The following is a 27,038-nucleotide window of genomic DNA, read 5'->3' on the forward strand; positions in this document are numbered from 1 at the left end:
AATGTATTAATTTTTTTTATTATACTGATTTTATGTATTAAACATTTCCGGTTGTATAGCTAGAGGGGAACTAAATCGGTGCAGTCCTCCACAGTGCCAGAATTGAAACTTGAGATAAATGTTTTAGATTCAAAAGAGAAGATTTATGTGACCATTTTTGAACATCTTATTATCCAGTGTCAGAGCTCATTCATAAATCTTTCTGACTCATTGTGTTAAGCATTAACATTATTTTCAATAGGAAGAAAAAGAAATTTTTACTTACACTCAAGTTTCAGGAAAGAAAATACACATGCAATCTGAACCACAGCTCAAAAGACAATGTAATAAAAAGTCATATTTAACTGTACAAAAAGGTCTTTGATAACTAATATACCTGTCTGTGGGATGGATGAATACACACACACACACTCACACACACACGTATACGTACATGTACATATAAAACGTATTATGGTATATTTATAACAGAGGACTGGTTTTGAAATGGACTCCTTATTTCTTAGGGGCTCCACAGACAGGCTTCAGTGACAACATGGTGTGAACAAATAGGACTCCTGGGGACCCTGGGTCCACCAATTCTACTTCAGCCAGAGTATTTTGCTTTTATCTCACTTCCATTTGGCATTTTCAGGACTTCTACATTAAAGAAAGAGTGCGCTTCCAGAAAAAAAGTTAAACTACAATAGAGTTTGTATTTATGAATGTGTGTATGAATATATTCATATTGCAGGCCATGGTATACATTCGTGGTCATATAAACACATATCTTGGTTGTGCTGGGGAGAAGATGTTGAGCCCTGGGAAAGACATGAAAATAACCAGGGTGTCACATAGCTTTAAGGACACTTTCAATTTATGTGAATTACTATAAACCTTGAAATTAATAGGATAACAAAAGCAGATTCCTAGGTCATGGCTATTCTAGTTCAGTTTGTGATGACCATGACCAGGGTAGAGCCTGGGAATATGCATATTCACAAAAAGCCCCAGGTAATGTTGATGCAGTTGGCTCTTGAAGGAGTCCTGAGAATGGCTTTTACAGCAAGGTTTTTTGTTTGTTTGTTTTGTTTCGCTTTGTTTTTGGGGTTTTTATTCCGTGGGGTTTTTTGGCCGTACCTCACGGCTTATGGGATCTTGGTTCCCTGACCAGGGATTGAACCTGTGCCCCTTGTGGTGGAAGTGCACAGTCCCAACCACTGGACCACCACGGAATTCCCTCCAGCAGGGTCTTTTGAGGGTCTTGCTTAAGGAAATATCTGGTCAAAGGTCAGTGGTCTACTGTGTCACGATATTCTTTTTACCTTCCTAATACTTCTAAGTAGTGGGAATAAAAGTAAATTCAATTTTTCTCTTTTAATTCACTTTTTTATATTAAACTAAAAAAATTCCCTATTGATTCTACAGAAGCTATTTTAAGGGAGGAAGCATGTTAGTGTGCTACAAATTTGTCTGTATTTTGACATATCTGCCCAAACCAAGAAGCCCAGAGGTGAATTTTAATTCTGCTTTTTAGTTAATACCCATAATTATAGAAAAATCTGTTTAATACACCATTATGTATGACAGTAAGACATGCATAAATGAATGCACTATATTGAAATGAATAGTCAAATCTTCAGCCTCAAATTTTTCCCTATAAATAGATGAAAAAAGGAAGAATCATTGGTCAAGACCATTAACCACTTGCACATTTTGTTGGAGGCACCAATGGTTAATTATGACCTTGCTGGTGGAACTAAAAGTATAATTAATCATTCAAGCAATTGTTACTTCTAAAAATTACAGCTTCAGAGAGAGAGGCCTGACAAAGCTAAAAGTCTTAACTTTTGTATAGTTCTCTATGTGAAACTGGGATTGTGTCAATACTCAGGTACCACTTTATTATCTCAAATAAGAGCTACATGTGATTAGTGTAACATGGTACAATAGTTTAGCAAGGTGGCATCAAAGCAAGCCAGAAAAAATTAAAATTTTGCAAAACAAAAAGTGACAAAAATAGAAGACAAAATGCTGGAGAACATATTCATAATTTGGATTGAAAGAAAATGTTCATTTCCCTAGTCTGTAAGGATACCTCCAATGGATAAATGTCCATCTGATATAAACAGACAAGAAATAGAAATAGTGGAAAATGTTAGTTTCACTGATAATTACAGAAATGTGAAATAAAGCCACTAGAAAGCAATACCACTTTTCCATGAAGTAGGAAAATGTGACAAATGTGGCAAAACTCAACACTGGCAAAACGTAGAAGAAAGTTGCATAGACACCTTGCTGATGATGTCATGAAATGATGAGTTACATGTTTCTCGGAGCGTTTGAGCAGTCTCTCGAGTCATGTATCATGAAATTATGAAAGTGATCAGGGCCCCTGTACCAGCCTTACCCACTGTGGGTAAGATACACCAACAAGGGACCTTAAAAGGGGGAGAAACTCCCAGTGCAAAGATGGTTAGCACCACCTCATATATTAATACTGAAACTTGGGAACTGCCTGTATGCTTGATTATTCAGAAAGAGCTAGAAAAGTGGTAAGTTAACATGGTAGAATAGAATATATATATATATATATTGCTCTTAGAAGATGCTGATACAAAGAATTTATAGGAATATAGAGAGATGTAAACAGCAAAAAATGATGCACATATATACCTAGAGTCAAATTGTTAAATTATTTCTGTATGGAAGGACTGTGAGGGTTTTAGAGATGGAAACATTTGACTTTCAGAATAGAGTTTCTCGAATTTAATTGTGCAAAAGTGACCTGTGGAGCTTGTTAAACCTGGGGGTGTCTGGAATGTGGGTTCAGGAACCTGCACTTAAAAAAACTCTGAGGTAATTACCTGTGGAATACATTGTGATAAACATTTATTTAGTGATCTGGGTGTTGGTAATATTTCTGGTTCCATTTGTGTCCATATTTTTCCGTATACATGATAAAATATTAAAAAGTACATTTTCAAGCATTCTGTAGGCTTACCTTATTAATAATGAATATGTCCAGAGGCATACTTGGGATTGTGACAAATTCCATCAGTGTATGTATGGCACATAATTTCCCCCATAAAATGAAAATGCTTTAAGCAGAGAACAAAGCCCAGTTGAGATGCAGACTGCTGGGCAGTAGGCTAGGCTTAATCAATAGTGGAGCACTCTTGTCTCCACCACCCACCATTCAAACCCTGCTTCAGGAAAATCACCAAGTGTCTCAGAACACTCACTACCATGCTCAACTTATAGTGACAGTTGACATGTAACCAGTCCCCCCTCCTTGACACATTTTCTTCACTTGACTTACAGGATACCATGCCCTCTTGGCTACCCTCCAATTGCATTGCTAATTCCTTCTCCTCTTTGCTGTTCTCTGTGACTCCTCACTCAGTCCATGGCCCTCTTCTCATTTCTATCTACATCTACCCCTTTGGTGATCTCAGTAGGCCTTAAATACCATCTAAATGGCACAGAGTCTCCCACCAGGACCTCCCTCCAAGCGCTGAATGTCCATATCCCACTGCTTACTTAACAACTCCACTTAAGTTACCTCCTCCTCTTCTATTGTCCTTCTTGCACATTCCCCTTCAGCCACAATAGCCTTCACGCTATTATTCAAAATATGCAGTGTCCTCCTACTCTAGAGTCTTTGCAGTGGCCATTGCCCCTGTGCGAAATGCCTTTCCCTTCATTATATATCTACATGGTATTTCCATCACCTGCCACAGTCTCTGTTTAGATGTCCTCTTCAAAATGAGATGATCACCTTTCAAAAACTGTACCAAAAAAAAAAAAACTGTACCAACCCACACCTACTTCCAGTAGCCCAATCCTTCTTATTCTGATCTTCTGACATAAAATATTATATACTTATTTATTATGTATACTGTTATTTTCAGTTTTCCCCACACTAGAATGCAACCTACACAAGGACAGGGACAGTTGTCTCCTGTCCATGATATATCACAAGCACCTAAATAGTGCTTGGCATATAGTATCACTGCATAAATATATTTGTTGAATGGCTCAAATCACAAGTGTCAAAGCCACACAATATCAAGGCTCTACTGAACACAGTAATTTCATGTAAAGAGATCATGAAAGTACTCAGAAAGACACAATTTTCTGTTGTTTCCTTCTCCAATTCAATTGTACATGTAATCAGTTTAACATATTAGTCTTAGAAACTTGGAGAAACAGGAAGAAGTTGTACACTCAACTCAAGATGTAGTATAAGTAGAGAGAATCACTTGGATGCTTCTGGGAAGCAAAGTATTGGATCCTTTCTTTAAAGGATCAGGCATAGAATCATTCATGCACCCCATGGGTCTTTCTCTCTTAGCAATGCCTCACCAGGCCCCCCTAAGGAAGATCACTTAGAGCTTTTATCAGCTCTGTATCTTAGGAGCCCCAGTTACAGCATAAGGTAGAATCTATAAGCAGCTGGAAAAACATCTTTGCCTACAATCCAATTCTCCCTATTTTTCTTACTTATCTTGGCTTCACAACACATACAAAATTTTGTTGCATTAAGTTGTCTACTTCCCTTTCTTCCCTACCAGCCTGCCTATCTCCTTGAGAGCAGGGATCATTACCATATCCCTGGTACCTACACAATACCTAGCAGCACAAGGTGATTCCTCAATAACATTCATGGAATCAATGACTGATTCAGGGTTTTGTAAGGTAAGAGGTGCATTACAGAGACTTAATTAAAGAATTAATTCATATAGCATAGAGCTAATGAAAGTGTTTAGAAATCACCACAAGGATGTAATTATGCAAATATACAAGACCCTATATTTTCATTCCTTTGTTAACCAGAAAAGAAGCACCTTTACTTTAGCTATTTATTCATCACCAAAGCAGTCCTGGGAGAAAAGAAGTAAAAATCCAGAATTCCAGTAGAGGACATATACAATGCTAACAAAAGACCTGGATTAGGTTTGAGTCCTGACTCAACACAGTTGTGTAAATTCAGACAAATGCTTATTAACCTTCCGAATCTCAGGTTTCTCACCTATGAAATGGGACTACTATTTCTGTTTACCTTCAAAATACCATTGTAAGGGTCAAATGAGATTAAGACTGTAAAATTTCTCTGGCATATAAAAATAATTATTTTGCCCATTCATTGTCTTCCTATTTCTTTTCAGGTTTCAGTCACTCAGAAAAAAGTTAAGTATCTGAAGAACTATGATATAGTTCATATTTACACCTAAGTCTTATATGTAAATTACTATAAGCTCTTCAGAAAAGGAAGACAATGGGATCTATAGCATACGCCTTTCCTGTTTGCCCCACTCTTCCTTGAGTTAACAACTTTGAAGATAATAATCAAGCTTTCTTTTAATATTTTCCTTACACAGCTTCGCTTTTCACCTAGATTGGTTAATGGAGCCAAAATTAATGTGGAGCTTGGACTGAAGAATGCCCAAGTCCAATCATCACTAGTTTTGACATTCTTTCAAATCCTGAATAAATGCAGCAGTCCCCTAACTGGGCATTGCTGATCAAGGAAAGGTAAGCAAATCTGTTCCCTAATTTTTTTCTATATAAAACATAGGAGCTGGGCGAAGTAGAGAGACGTGGAGTGCATCCCTCTCCACAGATGCATTGGGAATGCACGGAAGGACGCAGTCATTCCCACAGAGAACCAGCTGAACACCAGCAGACGGCCTCGGACACCAGAAAGGACTGCGGGGAACCTGACATAGCCGACTGAATATTCGTCTAATCCAATACTTGGACATTAGTCTGAGGCTTGGACAGTCTTCTATAAATACCTCTATCACCAGGACAAGCAACCCCAAAAGCTTGGACAACCATGAGGAAACAAAGAAACACCATGCAGGCAAAGGAGCAGGAAAAAAACCCACAAGACCAAATAAATGAGGAGGAAATAGGAAAAATGCCTGAAAAAGAATTTAGAGTAATGATAGTAAAAATGATACAAAATCTCGATAACAAATTAGAGAAAGTACAAGAAACAGTTCATAAGAACTCAGAAAAACAAACAGCAATGGATAACAAAATAACTGAAATTAAAAATACTCTAGATGCTCTAACCAGCAGAATGACTGAGGCAGAAGAACGAATAAGTGAGTTGGAAGATAGAATGGGAGAAATAAACGCCACAGAGCAGGAAAAAGATAAAAAAATAAAAAGACTAGAAGACAGTCTCAGAGACCTCAGTGATAACCTTAAACGTACCAACATTCGAATTATAGGCATCCCAGAAGAAGAAGAAAACAAGAAAGGGTCTGAGAAAATATTTGAAAAGGTTCTAGTGGAAAACTTCCCCAACATGGGAAAGGAAATAATGAACCAAGTCCAAGAAGCACAGAGAGTCCCATACAGAATAAACCCAAGGAGAAATACACCAAGACACATATTAATCAAACTAATGACAATTCAACACAAAGAAAAAATATTAAAAGCAGCAAGAGAAAAGCAACAAACAACATATAAGGGAAAACCCATCAGGATAACAGCTGACCTTTCTACAGAAACTCTGCAGGCCAGAAGGGAATGGCAGGATATACTGAAAGTCCTGAAAGAGAGAAACCTACAGCCAAGAATACTCTACCCAGCAAGAATCTCATTCAGATTTGAGGGAGAAATCAAAAGCTTTCCAGACAAGCAAAAGTTAAGAGAATTCAGCACCACCAAACCAGCCTTACAACAAGTGCTAAAGGAACTTCTCTAAGTAGGAAACACAAGAAAAGGAAAACACCTACAAATACAAACCCAAAACAATTCAGAAAATGGTAATTGGAACACACATGTCAATAATCACTTTAAATGTAAATGGATTAAATGCTCCAACCAAAAGACACAGACTGGCTGAATGGATACAAAAACAAGACCCTTCTATATGCTGCCTACAAGAAACCCACTTCAGACCAAGGGATACATATAGACTGAAAGTGAAGGGATGGAAAAAGATATTCCATGCAAATGGAAGTCAAAAGAAAGCTGGAGTAGCAATACTCATATCAGACAAATTAGACTTGAAAGTAAAGACTATTAAAAGAGACAAGGAAGGGCACTACATAATGATCAAGGGATCCATCCAAGAAGAACATATCACAATGGTAAATATCTATGCCCCCAATATAGGAGCACCTCAATACATAAGGCAAATGCTAACAGCTATAAAAGGGGACATCGACAGGAACACAATTATAGTGGGAGACTTGAACACCCCACTTACATCAATGGACAGATCATCCAAACAGAAAATAAATAAAGACACACAAGCTTTAAATGACACATTAGACCATCTCGACTTAATTGATATTTATAGGACATTCCATCCAAAAACGACAGACTACACTTTCTTCTCAAGTGCACACGGAACATTTTCCAGGATAGATCACATCTTGGGTCACAAATCAAACCTCAGCAAATTCAAGAAAATTGAAATCATATCAAGCATCTTCTCAGACCACAACGCCATGAGACTAGATATCAATTACAGGAAAAAAACTGCAAAAAATACAAACACATGGAGGCTAAACAATTCACTCTTAAACAACCAAGGAATCACTACAGAAATCAAAGAGGAAATCAAAAAGTATCTGGAAACAAATGACAACGAAAACACAACAACCCAAAACCTATGGGACGCAGCAAAAGCAGTTCTAAGAGGGAAGTTTATAGCAATACAGTCCTACCTTAAGAAACAAGAACATGATCGAATAAACAACCTAACCTTACACCTCAAACAACTAGAGAAAGAAGAACAAAGAAACCCCAAAGTGAGCAGAAGGAAAGAAATCGTAAAGATCAGAGCAGAAATAAATGAAAAAGAAAGGAAAGAAACCATAAGAAAAATAAATAAAACTAAAAGCTGGTTCTTTGAGAAGATTAACAAAATTGATAAACCATTAGCCAGACTCATCAAGAAAAAAAGGGAGAAGATGCAAATCAACAGAATTAGAAATGAAAAAGGAGAAGTCACAACGGACACCTCAGAAATACAAAACATCATGAGAGACTACTACAAGCAACTATATGCCAATCAATTGGATAACTTGGAAGAAATGGATACATTCTTAGAAAAATACAATCTTCCAAGACTGAATCAGGAAGAAATAGAAACCATGAACAGACCAATCACAAGTACAGAAATTGAGGCAGTGATTAAAAATCTCCCAACACACAAAAGCCCAGGACCAGATGGATTCACAGGCGAATTCTATCAAACATTTCGAGAAGAGTTAACACCTATCCTTCTCAAACTCTTCCAAAATATTGCAGAAGGCGGAGCACTCCCAAACTCATTCTACGAGGCTACCATCACCCTGATACCAAAACCAGGCAAAGATGTCACAAAAAAAGAAAACTACAGACCAATATCACTGATGAATATAGATGCAAAAATCCTCAACAAAATACTAGCTAACAGACTGCAACAGCACATTAAAAAAATCATACACCACGATCAAGTGGGGTTTATCCCTGGGATGCAAGGATTCTTCAATATACGCAAATCAATCAACGTGATACATCATATCAACAAATTGAAGGATAAAAACCATATGATCATTTCAATAGATGCAGAAAAAGCTTTTGACAAAGTTCAACATCCATTTATGATAAAAGCTCTCCAGAAAATGGGCATAGAAGGAAATTACCTCAACATCATAAAAGCCATATATGACAAACCAAAAGCCAACATTGTTCTCAATGGAGAAAAACTGGAAGAATTCCCTCTAAGAACAGGAACAAGACAAGGGTGTCCACTCTCACCACTGTTATTCAACATAGTTTTGGAAGTGTTAGCCACAGCAATCAGAGAAGAAAAAGAAATAAAAGGAATCCAAATTGGAAAAGAAGAAGTAAAATTATCACTCTTTGCAGATGACATGATACTATATATAGAAAACCCTAAAGACTCTACCAGAAAACTGCTAGCACTCATTGATGAGTTTAGTAAAGTAGCAGGATACAAAATTAATGCACAGAAATCTCTTGCATTCCTATACACTAACAATGGAAGAGCAGAAAGAGAAATTAAGGAAACTCTCCCATTCACCATTGCAACAAAAAGAATAAAATACCTAGGAATAAACCTGCCTAAGGAGGCAAAAGATCTGTATGCAGAAAACTTTAAGACATTGATGAAAGAAATCAAAGATGACATAAACAGATGGAGGGACATACCATGTTCCTGGATTGGAAGAATCAACATCGTGAAAATGACTGTACTACCCAAAGCAATTTACAGATTTAATGCAATCCCGATCAGATTACCAATGGCATTTTTCACAGAACTAGAGCAAGAAATCTTACGATTTGTATGGAAACGCAAAAGACCCCGAATAGCCAAAGCAATCTTGAGAAGGAAAAATGGAGTTGGTGGAATCAGGCTTCCTGACTTCAAACTATACTACAAGGCCATAGTGATCAAGACAGTATGGTACTGGCACAAAAATAGAAAGGAAGATCAATGGAACAGAATAGAGAACTCACAAGTAAGCCCAAACACATATGGGCACCTTATCTTTGACAAAGGAGGCACGAGTATACAATGGAAAAAAGACAGCCTCTTCAATAAGTGGTGCTGGGAACATTGGACAGCAACATGTAAAAGAATGAAATTAGAACACTTCCTAACACCATACACAAAAATAAACTCCAAATGGATTAAAGACCTACATGTAAGGCCAGACACTATAAAACTCCTAGAGGAAAACATAGGCAGAACACTCTTTGACATACATCAAAGCAACATCCTTTTTGACCCACCTCCTAGAATCATGGAAATAAAATCAAGAATAAACGAATGGGACCTCATGAAACTTAAAAGCTTTTGCACAGCAAAAGAAACCATAAACAAGACTAAAAGGCAACCCTCAGAATGGGAAAAAATAATTGCCTATGAAACAACGGACAAAGGATTAACCTCCAAAATATACAAGCAGCTCATGCAGCTTCATACCAAAAAAGCAAATAACCCAATCCACAAATGGGCAGAAGACCTAAATAGACATTTCTCCAAAGAAGACATACAGATGGCCAACAAACACATGAAAAGATGCTCAACATCACTAATCATCAGAGAAATGCAAGTCAAAGCCACAATGAGGTATCACCTCACACCAATCAGAATGGCCATCATCACAAAGTCTGGAAACAACAAATGTTGGAGAGGGTGTGGAGAAAAGGGAACTCTCCTGCACTGTTGGTGGGACTGTAAGTTGGTACAGCCACTATGGAAAACAATTTGGAGGTTCCTTAAAAAACTACAAATAGAACTACCATATGATCCAGTAATCCCACTACTGGGCATATACCCAAAGAAAACCATAATCCCAAAAGAAACTTGTACCATAATGTTTATTGCAGCACTCTTTACAATAGCCAGGACATGGAAGCAACCTAAATGCCCATCAACAAATGAATGGATACAGAAGATGTGGCATATATATACAATGGAATATTACTCAGCTATAAAAAGGGATGAGATGGAACTATACGTAATGAGGTGGATAGAATTACAATCTGTCATACAGAGTGAAGTAAGTCAGAAAGAGAAAGACAAATATTGTATGCTAACTCACATATACGGAATCTAAAAATGGTACTGATGAACTCAGTGACAAGAACAGGGAAGCAGATACAGAGAATGGACTGGAGAACTCGAGGTATGGGAGGGGGCGGGGGGTGAAGGGGAAACTGAGAAGAAGCGAGAGAGTAGCACAGACATATATATACTACCAACTGTAAAATAGTCAGTGGGAAGTTGTTGTATAACAAAGGGAGTCCAACTCGAGGATGGAAGATGCCTTAGAGGACTGGGGCAGGGAGGGTGGGGGGGAATCGAGGGGGGGGGCATCAAGGAAGGGAGGGAATATGGGGATATGTGTATAAAAACAGTTGATTGAACCTGGTGTACCCCCAAAAAAATAAAATTAAAAAAAAATAAATAAATAAATAAAACATAGGAGCTCACTTCCTGGCTTTATACTACAGACAGTATCTCTTCTTTGATTTGACTCCATAGTCCTTGTTAGCTGTTTTTGAATCTCTCACCATTTTCCTACCTCGGTAACAAATAAGAAAAAAAAAAATCTAGGGAATTCCCTGGTGCCGCAGTGGTTAAGAATCCACCTGCTAATGCAGGGGACACAGGTTCGATCCCTGGTCCAGGAAGATCCCACATGCCTTTGAGCAACTAAGCTCGTGCGCCACAACTACTGAGCCCATGTGCTGCAACTACTGAAGCCCACGTGCCTAGAGCCCATGCTCCTCAACAAGGGAAGCCATTGCAATGAGAAGCCAGCACACTGCAACCAAGAGTAACCCCTGCTTACCACAACTAGAGAAAGCTCGCATACAGCAACAAAGACCCAATGCAGCCAAATAAATAAATAATTAAAATTATTTTAAAAAGAAAAAAGATCTGGTATTAAAAAAAAAAAGAAATGCTAGGATGTGAACTTAAAAAAAAATCTAGTGAGGTCACTGGGGAATTTATTATTCACAGGGCAATTTTAACACTGTCCAACACAAGTGATTACGTTATCAGCTTGTATAAAAATGCCCAGGACACAAAATGCAATGACGACATTTCAGGTAAATTTTAAACAAACAAACAAACAAACAACAACAACAAATGATTTAATACCTGAAGACACATAGTGGTGCTGGTAGTGACCACAGCAACCAGATACAATCTTCTAATAAAAGTAGGTTGACTCTAAAACTGCTTCCCAAAAGTTTATGTTGTGAAATTTAAAACAAAAACAAAACCCAAGCTAGGGCCAAAGCCACCTGCTTACCTGACTGATGTCACTTGTCCAGGCAGCTTTCTCTTGGCGTGAAGGTGCTAACAAGACCACAGTGAAAGGGGCAGCATCAGGAGGCTCCACCACTATTTTAAAATCCAGGTGTCCAAACACTTGCCCAGAACCTTTGGCTTCAACACACACAAACCAAACAGTTAGATGTGAATACAAATATATGAGTGATGGCTGCTTTCACATGGTTCTAGCAATACAACTGATGTCCAGAATCTCATTTCAGCAATATGGTCCTTCTCGGGCATGGGGACAGCTTTGTTAAGTTCATAAGCAGATGATGAAGCTGAGATCAGTAGGTTACTCAGGACTAGGATCCTGCTCTCCTTCTCATTTCATGTTTGTTCTTTTTTAAATTTCCATAATTTACAGAATTACAACACTCTAATTCAATTTCTTTCTTCTCTGCCACTGCAAAGTCACTATCACAAGACAAATTCAGTAAAATGTGAATTCCCAAAGATGGTTTAACCAGAGTCATAGGTTAAATGGTTCAACAGAATTTTTCATATATAAATGAATTCAGGGAGTTTATTCTTAACATCTTTCCTGCCTCCTTAAGCAGCTCTTCTTAGCTATGAATGAATAAAAACCACAGGACTATTTAATTCTAGTATAATTCTAAGTGATAGAACGTGACTTACAGTCATCATCGCTTGCATCGGGCTCCTCGACCAATGTGCATTCTGTTAGGGAGAGAACTCCACCTGTCTGGAAACAGACCAATTTTTCATTAAGAGGCTGAGAGTCCTTCATAGGTTGGGAAGCTGCGATTTGTAGACCTTACACTCAAACTGCCACAGAAGAAAATAGCAATTCTGCTTCGTAAATAATTTTTCAAAGAGTCCAAAATTAAACTTAGATGTGTAAAGGTAACTGAATTCATTGAACTTCATGATTCTTCCCCTCTTTCGACTCTCACTCCCAATGTTTATAAAATTTAGCAAGTCGGTCTATGGGACACTACATGGCACCTTAGGGGTCCTGTAGAGTGAATGCAGCTCAGCAAAGGGCAGAACTTTCCAACCAGGAAGTGATTTAAGCAGTAGAAAGCTGTTGGTGTGACGTTGGAAAATATTTTCAGCCACTAATAACAGAAGGTACAGACAGGCAGACTTTTTCTGTAAAGGGCAAGCTAGTAAATCTTTTAGACTTTGCAAGCCATATGATCTCTACCCCAACTGCTCAAATCTGGCATTTTAAAAAACATGAAAACAGCCAGGGACAATGTACAAGGCAATGAGTATGGCTGTGTTCCAATAAAACTTTATTATCAAAACAGGCATCAAGCTGTGGGTCACAGTTTGCTCACTCTCGGTACTGAGCAAGATAAAATACATTTAGCAAATATTATATAGTCAGTACACTGTAGTAATTTGACAAGATTTTTGTAGCTCAGTAGTCACCCACTAGTAATTTTGTCCAGGTTATGACTTTAATTGCCCTTCTTTATGGCAATGCACATTTAAATTTCTATTACTTTGGATCCAATTGACAACAAAGTAAATGTCAAGGTTGGTAACTGTATATTACTTCACCATGAAATCTGACAATCTATTTTATGATAGCAGGCATAGTCATAATTAAATTAACCTCAGTGCCTCCAAAGTGCATGGAACATAAATGGATTAGTCGTGTAAAACCAGTACCTTGAGCAGATGCAGCTTTCCTCCTGAACTTCTTGTACAAATTAAAAAGTGTTTTGTAAATAAGAAGCACTGTCTTTCTCCTTCCTTTTTCAAAGACAATGAACCCAGGCGAACTTTACTAAGCTTCCCCCTCTCAACGGAAGGTACTTGAATAAGAGAACCTGGTGATCACAAAAGTGAAGAACACACAGTAATTAAAATTCTGTCAAGTGAGAATTGTTCCTGATGCAAAAACACTAGGGCCTGTTTCCCAAGATACCAAGGATTTATTTGATGCACCATTGGAACAAGTAAAGCCCCTGCACTCTGAGCAGAAGAAACAATGCATTACGTTTTAAAGGTCGCACTAATTCCTACTGTTTTTGTAAAACAGTTTAGACTTGATTATTTATCTGTAACTGGAAAATAAGTTTAAAAGAAAGCCAAATTGAATTCAAAGAATGAGGCACTTCTGCCATCTGTCCTTCATAATTTGATCTCAATCAACTTATTTACATAAGAATAAGGTACATATTGTATAATTACATATAGTAACAAAAATAACATACTAAAAAGCAAATTGAATTTATTTTTCCTGAAGCACTGAGGGTAGATAAATAGCATTAATATAGTTTACTGTGTATCTAAAAAAATAGAACGTACACTACATGCACATCATAAAAATACACAAATTATACAATTCAACACAATTTAGTTAAGGACTATTTTTAAAGAGCAGTTATTTCAGGTTACATTTAAATTATATGTGATAAAAATTCTTTGTGGAATCTGAATAGAAAAGAAACCACATAAATTCTATACCCAGAACATTCCTATGAGCAAAACTGTCTTCTATTCAATGTGAGAAGCTATGCAAAGACTTTATACAGTTTCACCCTAATAATGACCTCCTGCTCCCCCCAAAAGAAAATTCTAATCTAAATATCAAACCAAAGAGTACTACGAAAGATGCTTACAAATACCTTCCTTCTGACTTCTGAAATGCCCTGAGCCAGTAATATTGCAACGATTTGCTTAATTTACCACCTACCCCAAATGGAGCCTTACAAAGGCTCCTATCAACCTCATAAGCACTATTAAATGAATATTCATCACTTAAACATTGACAGTGGTCATCACTAAGAGATGAGATTGCAGGCAACTTTATTTTCTTCTTCATATATTTCCTGGGTTTCCTGATTGCTTTTTAAAATGTTTTTTTAGAATAGTCAAACTATGATCCTAGGTCACAAAATGTTTACATTAACATATGAATATTCCAAACAGCATTTATTTTTGCGGAGATCTAAAGATGTGCTGGGGTAAAGAACCCAAGTTTCTATGGGTTCCCTGAAATCCATCTATTCAGGTGCGTATTTAGGTGGGGATGCTTAACAAAGGCAGAGTTGGCAGCTCCTCTGGGCCTAAAGAATAACACAGAGGCAGTCCTGGGGGAGGGCAGGGGAGTGGGGAACAAGGGCAGGAGAAGGTTTGGTTCCAGCGAAAGGAATGGACAAGAAGGAGGCGAGGTAGGTGGGAGCAAACTGGCAAAGAGCGCAGACAGCAAGTAATTAAACATGAAGAATAAGGAGAGAAGAAAAAGCAGAAGGCAGAACACTTAAAGGAAGGAGTAGGTGAGCAAGTGACAGCAGCAGGGTTGTACTCATGAAACCCACGGGGGGAACTGAAGCCAGAGGAGATCTTTCAGAGGACCTGGGTCCTCCCTGCCAGGAGATGGTGCTGGATTCAGCAACATAAAAACTGGAAGTCAGAAAGGGAACGGATGGGAAAAGACAGTAAGTTCTAGCTTTGCCATGGGCGGTCGTGAGTCATCCAGGCAGATGGGTTAGGACAGGGCGGACAACTGCAGCATAAACAGGTGGACAAGTGGGTTTGAGAGTCATTTTCAGAAAGGATATAACCAAGCCTGCAAAAGCTGGATAATTATGTGTTCATTGGTAAATTCTTCTAGTATTAATGATTTGTAAATCGAAAATTATAGAATACCCTAACTCATATATTAGTCATTACTGTGAATTTTAACTTTGAGGTAAAAAAAAGAGCAACGTTTTCTTGCCAACTATATACTAATATGCTTAATCTATAACTGTTCATCTCATATCCAAACAAGAGACTGTGTGCATTAGGTATGCACACAAATCTATACATCTGAATTAAAAGCGAGCAATTTCAACACTGGTTTATAAAATAATCTTATTGAAAAACACATTAGGTGGGTTTTCTTTCACATTTCATCTTATGTTTGCCATGATGTTTCAATACAACTATGAGACTTGAAGATTCCTTTCTAAGTAATACAAATTAGAGAAATCATTAGTCTTAAATCAGTAATTCCTCAGTATCAGACCATTGCTATGATATGATCTTTTGCATCACCATCATCAACAGTCTATCTAATAATTGGGGTCAACTTACAAAAAAACTTCTGTTTTTCAATCACTAAATTGCCATAGCGTGGCATTCAAGACTGGTTAACTCCCTTATTCTTAATTCGACTCAGTAGTGAAAAAAAATGAAGAGCAGTTTCCAGGTTATTGGATTAGGCATTTGAGAAGGTATAACTATTTCTAGACCCCATGTTACAATTTCAAAGAACACTGGTACATTGAAAGTACATGACTGTGAGTCTGGAAATGACTAAAGTACCAGAGAGGCTCATATCTCATTCTCAATGTATTTAGCTCTAAATTCAGTCACCTTTATTTAATTTTCCTGATTCACATTTCCGCCAGACAGCAATGACTGTATAATGGATTTTTGCACAAAATGTCAACTTAGAGTGTCTTTATCTTCTAACAAATATTCATATATATTTCATGTTATTGAAAATAGACACTCATTCCAAAATTTAGATCTTAGTTTTTAAAGATCATGTCATAATCTCACAGACACTTGTCTAGACGCTTTTATGAACATTTAATCTTCACAACAACCCTGAAAGACAGCTACTACTATTAAGCCCAGCTTAAAGAGAGGAAACTGAGGCAAAGAAAGATCAAGTAAATTGTCCAATATCACACAGCAAAGAAGTGGAGGAGACAGGATTTGACCTCCATGATGCAGCTATACTGTCTGCCTATTATTATTGCCCCAGACACTTACACATTTGCTCAGGAAACTTTGAAAAGATTTTGCACAATAAATTACAATGTCAGACCACTGCTGTGATACAGTCCTTTGCATTGTACTCATCAACTGCCTAGTAACTGGAATCAACTTACAATAAAACCTGTTATTTCAATCACTGAATTCCCACGGACTGACGTTCAAGATTGGCTATCACCCCTATTCGGAGGAGGCCTTTCAGATGACCTTATTTTTCTCTAGTCCTCGGAATAAAAATTCATTTGAGATTGAAACCACACACATATTTGTACATATGCGTTTGCACACGCACCCACACACTGAAAAACAGACGGCATATCATCCCTAAAAGTAAATAACACAAATGTTAGTATACAATTAGAGATAAAACGTAGTCCATTTCATAGAAAATAGAATCCTTCAAAGTTTAAAAAAAAAAACAACCCACCTCAATGGGTTTTAAAGCCCATTAAAGATATTTAGTAAGGGTAATAACAGGTGCAACCAAAGCGAAACAATGCAAACGTTCCAAATTGTCCATAATTGGATTACTTTTTACTTTCAGATTTAAGTCTGGTTTTTTTAAACCACCTTTATTGAATAATTCCCAAACAGAGTAACTAAACCAAACAACACAGAAAAATACTGCTGAAAGGCAAATCATTATATCAACATCAATACAGCAATAATATCAGATATATTCATAGCTGACAGAAGCGCCTCAAACATGTGGTACAGAACAAGCAATAAATAACATCTGCACATGAATCAAAGGGAGAGGTGGCTCATGAGTGTTTTTCCTCCAGGTGCAATGAAAAAAAAATACAACTTCTTCATTGGATTCAACCTTCCAAGATTTTTCAACTGTTTGTAGAAATATATTAAACGTTCATGTGCAATCATACTTTTCAATCCAAAGTCCTTTCAGAGATTGAATACCAGTTACAGAAACTTTTGTTTCCATTTCCACACATTATAAAGCTCAAGTCCTTTAGTAAGTATTTTTCAGTGAACTCCAATTATAAGAAAATTACAAAACAAGACAGCTGACATTCAAAACTGCAGTTCAACAAGCAATTCAATTTTACCCATTGTTCATTTTCCAGGTTATCTATAATGGAAAGCACTGTACTAGGCAAGACAGATTTCGTAAATACTGCCCTTCAGAGTTACAATTACTGGGAGAGACAGGCATGCAAACAAGAGGATGAAATACATGTACAAGGAGCAAAGGGGCTCAGAGATGAGGAGGAAGGTAAATTCACCCTAACCGGAGGGAGGAGGAGGGGAGGAGGAGGAGGAAATTTAAAAGTCTCTCTAGAGGTGTCTGACCTGAGCCTAGTAGGACAAGCAGACCTTCCATAGGCACAAGAAAGGTAGATAAGAGCAGTCATGGTCCCCAAGCTGGGGCCAGCACACACAAAGGCACAGAGGCAGACAAGTGCCAGGAAGGCAGGAAGCCAATACGGGGACACAGTGTGTGAGGAGGAGTAGAGGGGGAATTAGGAAGGCCTGATGTTGTCACCATTACAGTCCACTATTACTTAAAGAAAAATTAATACTTAAAGCCAAAAATGAGAGTTATCATATCCTGAAATATACTTCCAAACTTTAACATATGTGTGATTTCTCTCCTGGTAAATAAATAATGGAAAATAGAACAGCATGTGTTAAATTTTTCAAGTGTTCTGTGCAAAAATTAATGTGTGTAGCACAAATAATGTCTCGTTTGATGAGGTAAAAAAATATTTTAAGCAGTACATTTTGGTAGGCACTAGAAATGCAAATATCTTCAAATAATATTGGCACGTTATAAACAGAAACTACCTTATAGGTTAATTCTAGTTCCAAATTTACATGCCACTCCTCACCAAGTTCAAAATTATGATTGTGTGCAATATACTGCCTTAAATCGATTCCGTGGGGTATGCTCCTCTCCCCTCAGGATGCCTGCACACTTAAAGAGAACTTAGAGTGTGGTTTCCATCCTGCATTCTGTAATGAAAGCCATGGAGGGATATGCATTGTTAGGCTGTTGCTTCTCTACAGTTTCCAGCATAAATATCTTCAACTCTTCAGAAGTTTAATTTACTGGGTGATGCCCCCAAAGCACACACCTCAAACATGATGCCTTCGCCAACACCAAAGTATGGCAGGGCAAGCTGATAGTGAGCATTGCATCTGGCAACTGGAGTTACCAATTGAATCAAATCATATCATGTGGGGCCGATCCGGAAGTGCTGATGAAAAATGGGAACAAGAGACAGCTGTTTTCACTTCGGACATTGTCCCCACTGCTACGTGAAAGGGCTTTGAGTAAAGCAAGTTTCTCTTGGGCCTTTGCCTGGATGTCGTCACCACCTGGCACTGCCACTCCAATCGGCCAGACCAATCTGTCCTCCTTGGAGCTGTAGAAAATGTCCGGTCCACTGAGGAGGAGAGTCCAGTCAGAATGTAATTTACTGTCCCACTCGTGCTTTACTATTATTGTGTTGCTGTTTTTCATGGCCCCTGAAAAGAAACAGCACAAAGGTGGGCCTCAACCACAGCCTTGGTCAAGGCCATGGGGACGTCCTGCATGAACAGCATCAATCAAACAGCTAAGTCAAGCCTGCTCCAAAATGCTTTCCTGGATCTGCCAGCGATATTGTGACAGGTACAGAGACGACTTAGATGGTGGGTCTGCTGAACGAGGACTTACCTTGGCGGATGAAAGTTTGGCTAGTGTCCAGCAAAATATCACAGCCCTCCACAATCATTCTTTCTATGGTAAGGTTCTTCCTTATGTTTTCAGTGTCGCTCACTTCATCGTGCATGACCCTGTCAGACATGTTACAGGATCACGGTAAGAGATTTTCTATTGCCCTAGCAGGTAAGCAAAGGAGCTCCATCTGGGAAGCTGTGGTCTGAACGTGTATCAATTTAACTGAGGCTGCAGGGTAAGTCATGCTGGACATCTAGCCTTCATCAAGTCATAACTCAAAGCAAAGCAAATATATAACATGATTCTTAATGATAAGTGAGTATTCTGGGAATGCTGCTTGTAAAGGCAACAGAAAAGCAGCATATTATTTTACGAACGGCTTCTTTCATTGAAATTAGGATGCCATTTTCAGAGGTGGAGAAAATCAGAGAACTTTATACCATTTATCCCATGTAAGCTAAAGGAACACAGATGTCATTAAATGCCCCAAACGCTGAAAAGTCACTGATCACTCCAAAATATACATTCTCCAACTTCTTACCAAATATGAATATAAAAATGCAACTAACAACCATTTTTCTATTACAACGAAAGAAATGTGAACATTTTCAAACTTAAACCAAAATATGCCTAATCTCAATCATATAAGTTCACATGCCATAAAACCATTTTCAAAAAATATATATATACACACATCTGTTTTGTTTAAAATTGGCATGCATGCTTATTCAGCACCATCTCAGAAGCCAGCATTTAATGTTCAGCGGAATCTGAGAAGCTGGGCTGTGTCTTTCCTCTTGTTCCCTGGACATAGAGATTAGGTTTCTACAAAAGACGAACGTGCTACTCTGCATACCAAAGCACACTTGCCGTATCAAGCCTTTATGATGAATTTTCTACACACCTGGACAATTCCTCTAGTTTGGATTTAGCAAACTCCAGGCTTTTCCTCTCCACATGCTCATGGGGAGTATGAGCTAGGAGTTCGTGCAGTGTGATGATATACCTGGGGATCTACAAGCAAACAAAGGCCAGCATGAGCAACAGGTCAGGAGGAGTAACACTAGACCTTCCCTACTGTGCCATCATCACTTCTGAAGAGTTGATCTCTACTCTTACAGTTTTGACTGTTTTACAAATACATATTTTTAAGAAATACATTTAAAATGAACTATGCTTCAAACCTCACACACACAAAACGTCAAGAATGCATGAAGATAATAAAGCATTATATTATACAGAAACAACTGTTTCTTTAGATTTTTAATATACACTTTTAATCATAATTTTTGAAAATGGGTTCATAGGGAAACAGATAGTTATCAGCAAGTCACTTGAGTCTGTATTTTAAATTTGCCTGTTTACAAAATTTTTTTAAATTGACAATCCTACTGCAACGTTCTCTTTAAGAATGAAAACTTGGGAAAAGATGTGTTCACCCTTATTACATTTTGATCCTGCTTTACCTCAACTGATCCTTCTAGCAATAAAAAGTACTGTTTAATTAGATTATTTGTTTGAACTTTTGTGTATGAACAGACTGTCTGTCTGAATTCTCTCAAAGGCAGAAATGCTACCAACTCGGTAAAGGATTTAATAGACCACAGTGAAGATTTCTTTTTTTCTTTTAATTTTCCTAATGTTTTTTGTTTGTTTGTTTTAATATTTATTTATTTATTTATTGGCTGCATTGGGTCTTCGTTGCTGCATGCAGGCTTTCTCTAGTTGTGGTTAGCGGGGGCTACTCCTCATGGCGGTGCTTGGGCTTCTCATTGTGGTAGTTTCTCTTGTTGCAGAGCACGTGCTTTAGGTGCTTAACCACTGCGCCACCAGGGAAGTCCCACAGTGGAGATTTAACTCAAGTTATACATGCTCTTTAACTTAACATATTTCCTACTGGCTTATAAACTAAAAGTGTTTAGAAAGCAGGGGCAGTGAGTTTAATTTTAATAAAAACCTGCATGAACAATAGCTACCATAACACTACCCACTATGGGTCAGATTGGGAGCTTGAGGTTTGCATGTGCACCCAATCCTCCAGCAAAACATAGAGATTATTTCCCCACTTTACAGATAAAGAAATAAGGCCTGAAGAGGTTCCATAACTTGCCCGAGGTGGCCTCATAGTAAATGGCAGAGCCAGTCATGAGCCTGGCTCTGACCAGTGCACTAGCCCAGTGGGTCTCTTCTGCAGGGACTGGGGTCTTACTCAGCACTTAACAGGACCTCTAAGAATGAAGAAAGTAAAGCAGCTTCCAAAGGCCCTACTGGTAGCTCCTTCCATTTTGACCTGAGGTGTTGGCAACTCTGTCTACAGATCTGCTTTTGCTCTCTTGCAAGTTGTGGCCTTCATTGGGTTATTTGCTAATATTTGCTGAGCACCCAGATTATACACTGGCACCGAGGGCAGGGCCACAAGCACAGACATCTATCAGCAGCTCATACTCTGGGATCATGTCCTAGGGAATGTCATCAAGTCGAGGTTTTGGAAGTGCAGACTCCTCAGTTACAAGAGGGTGGGGCACAGGAGACCCCTCCCTCTGAAGCACATGGGAGGAGGCTTTCTGCCTTTCCATCCCACAAACTTCTCACTAAGACAGATGGTTGGGCCTTTCCACTTGGTGAAGGCTCCCGGGATAAATATGCTTTCAAATATTCCTTTTGCACAAAGCCATGATTGATAAAAGTCTGCCTCTGAGTTAGCAGTCCTACAAGAAAATCAAGGCAATCAACAGCTAATGTACTCAGTTTTTCATAACAAAGAGGGCAGAAGTGGGAGAGCCTGACAACTTATAATGCACTGAAAACCCACAAAACTAACTTTAATCAATAGCTTCATGATCCTCCCCCATTAATTAAATCTATTTTAGAGAGCTCCTTGGCTAAGATTCAACTGTATGATTTGAAAGTAACTGGTCCATCTCACTTTCTGGCGGAGAAACAAGTCTGAAACTACCAAAAAGTAGGCAAAGGACTTCTGCAGAGAGAAGTGGACAGCTCTCCAAATAGCTCATCTGTGTATTCAAGAACTGATTATAAATCTGTCCCCCCAAAACCCAAGGATCATAGAATTGCCTAGATGAATCATAATTCTGCTTTCAATTATGAAATAATACTTGTCACTTTATAGACACTAATGAACTTGCTCTCCAGTTACAGTAAACAGGTGACTAGAGCAGCAAGTGACTACTTTCTGGAAGACATCTAATAGTGCTGTCCTCGTCAGAAGCAGATTGCATGATCTGCTTACCTATAGACTTATGACCAGCTGAAGCCAATGTAAGCAGTACCAGCCAAGCCACTGTTTTTACTAAATAAAAATTATGTTAATGACCACATTATTTTCTATAACAAATTTCTTGGTAACACAAACTTACTTGTCTGATAGTTCAATTGAGGATAAATTCATTGCATCATCAATTAAGGATAAATTCACTACAATTCCTCCATGTTTCCAAAGTTCAGCATAATTCATCGATAGCAACAATTGACTTAACAAAGGGCCCAGGGAGAGGTAGAATATAACACTTTTTCTAAATATACACAGGCTAAAAGTTTCCAGTTACCTCTCTTCCTCCCTCTGCCCCCACACCAAAAGTTGCCTCCATATCTAGACCCAAGAAAAATTGTGGGCAGTGGCTCCTTGGCAGTATGAGCTAAGGTCACCTCTTCCATTCTTGTGCTATAGGAAAAAAGCATCACACCCCAGCTTCATCTCAAGATGTCCAGCCTACACTGGAGCAAGGCAGATGTGCAAAAGTACCACTGCTAATACAATGTATGCCAAGCATAGCTGGACCATCTGAAGGGAGCAAAAACCTTCAGGACTCCTCAGTGAAAGGACCAAAAGGGAACAAGAAGGATAAAATGAACCTAAATAAGAAAAAAACCTTCAAGCTTCTCGAAAAGGCAGTTTCCCCCAAGTGTTCCATGTGGTCACTCTTAGGGAGAAGGCAGGAGGGACAGACACCAAGGAGAATGAGGCCCTCAGGCAGCAACTGCAGTATTTTCCCCTCTCGGTCTGTTCAAAATAGCTACAGAGAAGCAAAGTAGTTATACGGAAGCAAATAAGAAGAAGCACAACTCAGCACTCTTTCAATTTGCACATTTCTCACAGTTGGACCAATTCTGGCTAAATTCTTTAAGTTTGAGGCTTCTCCCAGCATCCTTCGGTTACCCTCGTCTTGAAGAAACCAGAGAAACTCAACATCTGACCCTTCAGCTAAATTCCAGGATTTGGGACCACCACAGCATTGGAGGGAGGGATCCTAGACTATTAGAAGGCTCCCTGCAACACCACACAGTTACCTAGCCCAAACTTCCAGAACGCATCTAGTCCCCCAGAGAGCTAGAGCTCTGGGAGACAACTAGAGCTCAGATGCCCCAATTTCAAAATTAAGAAACAGAGATTCAGATTGGTTCAATTACGTTTCCCAATGCTACGATTGAAGGGTGAGCAAGACATGCAGGTCTCCTAAACTTTCCCAGTCCAATGGTCCTTTTCTGACATATGGGGATTCCTTGGGGTCAATCAAAATGCCAAGTTGTTGTTATCAGACTTAAACTCCAGGGGAAGGAGGGAAGGCTGGTAGAAAAATATCTCAGCATTTTTAAGAAATCCGAAGGGCTTTCCAAGACCCCACATTCAACTGTGTTTGGACACCTCACCTAAAATGCAAGTACAGTTCTGCCATTTTAAACCATTGAGACTCACACCAAGGGAAATAAACTTGAAAAGACACTACTGGACTGCCAGAAAGGGAGCTAGGGACCTCTCTGAATGTTCCATGTGTCTTTCACAACCGTACCTTTGTATCTGTATATTCACCTGAGTTAGGGGTTGCTAGGAAGATATAATTTAGGGTATTTAATCACAATCTAGAGGTAACTGCCAAAAATTCAAATAGTTTCAGAACATTGAACCATATAAAATTTGTTTCACTGTAAACAAAGTCTTAAATTATAATTTTGTATAAGGTTTTTAAAAAGTAATTGTTTTCTTTATAGTTTTTCTTGTGAAATATTTGTTCAGAGAAGCACAGAGTTAAATAATTCAGTTTCACGGAGGGGAAAAACACAATAACATTATAAAGTTTCACTATACTTAAGTTGTTACAAATGCATCCTTTTGGTTTTTAAAAATCTTACTAAACTTCTATGGTGACTTCCAGGATTTCAATCAGCAGTGACTTTAAGACAAACAATTATGAACCAGAGCAGCATTTCTCTCTGAGGCTACAAAACGATCTGCTGGGGTCAGAGATGCCTATACAAGGGGACAGAGCTCGCCACAGAAACCATAACACACATGATGAGCAGAGTCGGTTTGCCACATGACAATCTGGAGGCCTGGCCAGAAGCCCCACAAATTCCACAATGGGAACACTCAATGCTTTCCCAAAAGAACAGAATCAAAACTTTTAAAAAGGACAGGAGATTCAATTCACATTTTGGCCTCTGCAGTTCTCACTAAAGGGAGGTAAAGTCTTAGTTACAGGAAAGAATGCAAGTGTACTTGATCCTTTAGGTTGCTCTCATCCCCAAAAGTGAAGGTCAGGACAAGCCCCAGCCTCGCTGCAACCTGACTAGGGGCCAAGAGTTTTCAGGCCTGGCCAATGCCTCTGGCTCCTTTGCCTTCACAGCCTCTGTGACAGGGACGGTCCTTTGTTTGCTCTGCAGAGCTCCAGCCAAGGGAGACTCAGCAGCAATCACAACAGGGCAGGAAAACAAACACCTTCCCAGCAGTCCTTCCACTCCCCCGGAACCGTTTATGCAATCAGCACACACTGGAACATTTGCAGAGCAACCTATTTCTGTAAACCTAACAATATTTTTAAACACGCTGGAGGAGGAGACTCCATGGAAGAGGTCTGTGAGGAATCTTTCTGTAAAGAGAAATCTGTGCTGCTTTTCGAAAAATCATTCCTGAATTAACCGTTTCAAAAATGCCTGGTTTTCTTACATACACTAGACAGACTAGAGAGAGGATGTGTGGCATAAATTTGTTTATCTCAGGGTCAAGCTCAAGATGACAGAAGATATGTATGTACCATAACCCCCCACAGGGAAAACTTACACATCTCTCAGTGGCCACAGTGGGAATCAGTCACATCAAGCTGGAACCAATGACTTACAAAACGCATCCCGGATGACCCACCTGAAACATTGGATAGGTCAAGAACGTCTCCAGCATCCTCCCTTCACAGGCAGGGTTGGCTTCGTACTGTTTTAAGAGTTTGTCAAAATCCCTGTTTTGCTTACAATTGGCGAGCACTTGGAGGCTGTACTGGTGATTACGCACAAATTCTTGATAAATGTTCAGCATGGGGAGCAAAATATCAAACAGATCAGCTGGAAAGAAGAAGTAAACACGGCAGTGTCTCTTGGTGCTCGGTAAGGTATCCAAAGTATGGGGAGAGACTGTGTTCACTCTGCAGGAATGGCAGAGAACGGCTCTTGGCACCAGGTGTCACGCTACATGGCCCCAGTCCAGACGCCCGAATGACTGACCTGGTAGGGTGCACCCCACCGGAGAGCCCAACTCTAGCCCCCAAAGAACCATGATGGGCCAGGGAAAAGGGTCAAAGGGCAATGAGACAGAGTCCCAGTGCCTAAGGAAGCTCCCAGGTCATTACAGAAATTCAGACAGCTTAGGTTGAATAACGTTGAAGCTATTTTACTCTAATTGTAGCCACATTAAAAGAAAAATCTTCTCTCTCTAAAGTATGCACTTACCTAAAATTAAAGTAGGCCAGTTGGCTATCCTTGCCTTCAGTCCTTGATGAAATATTTCATGAAGAAACATGATTGTTTCACTATGAAAAAGATGAAAAAATAACATCATTTAGTCACTGTAAAGTGTCTACTTTGTTAAAGAAGTCCACTGAGGCCTTAAAGTCTTAATACATACATGATATACATGCCTCTGAGGGCTTCCAAACTATACACCCAATAATGACATCAGTTATACCAGCCCCCACAAAGCGATTTATCTTTTAGACTGCCCAAAAACCTTAAAGCATATTCTGAGCTAAGCCTCAAATATTGGAAGAGAGTAAGCACCAAATCAATGTCATATAACCCTCTTAATCAACTTATAATAAAAACAGCTTTCTACTGTTAGGATGTAGCACTTCCACTGATAATTGGAAAGTTAGTTATGATCCTTCTCTCTTCAGACTTAATTCTAGATGATAACTCGGGGAAAGATCGCTCTTTTTCACTAAAATGAGTTTTGACAGAAGGAGAGAGAGGAAAAGACTTGAAAGACCTCTACCGTAACCACTCCTAAGACACCCATGACAGAAATGTGGAGAAATCGTCTGAAAAGGATGGAGCCTACACAAATATTAAAATGAAGATTATGCATAAGTTAGAGATCCAAATTTCTAAAAGGTTCAAGAAGGGTAGTTACCAAAGTAATATTTGTTTTCTTCTCACTAGACTTAACCTACTGGAAAGAGCCTTTGAAGGCTTTTCTGAACTAACACATCGACACAATCAAATACAGAATTATTCATGTCAGTGAAATACTTTGGTTTGTCATAAGCTAAATACCACTACAAGAAACATCAATGGGAAGTCCTTACTATTTCCAAATGGTCCATGAAACACAACAGACACTGCTTGAAGACTGATTTGTTTTTCTTTTACAGAAATTTTAACTTGGTGTTTGTTGTTGAAGAATTTCAACCAAATCTAGTTTGGTAGATACTGTAAATTAGTTCTTCAATCTCCATTCCGTCCCCCTTCTAGGTGGAGAGGATGAAGATCTAAAACTACATTTCCCAGGCTCCC

General features: G+C 38.7%; 1 protein-coding gene across 5 annotated transcripts in view; it reads right to left on the reverse strand.

The window, feature by feature from the left end:
• The window catches only part of RASGRF2 (Ras protein specific guanine nucleotide releasing factor 2), a 233,544-nt gene that overhangs the window by 112,345 nt on the left and 94,161 nt on the right, over positions 1–27,038 (reverse strand). For 3 of the 5 annotated variants that reach the window (XM_057740266.1, XM_057740250.1, XM_057740243.1), the window contains exons 6-12: positions 25,977–26,056; positions 25,399–25,592; positions 20,146–20,255; positions 19,239–19,357; positions 13,454–13,614; positions 12,449–12,515; positions 11,787–11,923 (exon numbers count right to left, since the gene is read on the reverse strand). In XM_057740266.1, the coding sequence (XP_057596249.1) occupies positions 11,787–11,923; positions 12,449–12,515; positions 13,454–13,614; positions 19,239–19,357; positions 20,146–20,255; positions 25,399–25,592; positions 25,977–26,056 (868 nt within the window). The remainder of the gene's footprint in view (positions 1–11,786; positions 11,924–12,448; positions 12,516–13,453; positions 13,615–19,238; positions 19,358–20,145; positions 20,256–25,398; positions 25,593–25,976; positions 26,057–27,038) is intronic. The other 2 variants (XM_057740256.1, XM_057740270.1) reach the window with 2 other exon arrangements.

This window comes from Hippopotamus amphibius, chromosome 1, assembly GCF_030028045.1.
Source record: "Hippopotamus amphibius kiboko isolate mHipAmp2 chromosome 1, mHipAmp2.hap2, whole genome shotgun sequence".
In the NCBI taxonomy this organism is placed as follows: Eukaryota; Metazoa; Chordata; class Mammalia; order Artiodactyla; family Hippopotamidae; genus Hippopotamus; species Hippopotamus amphibius.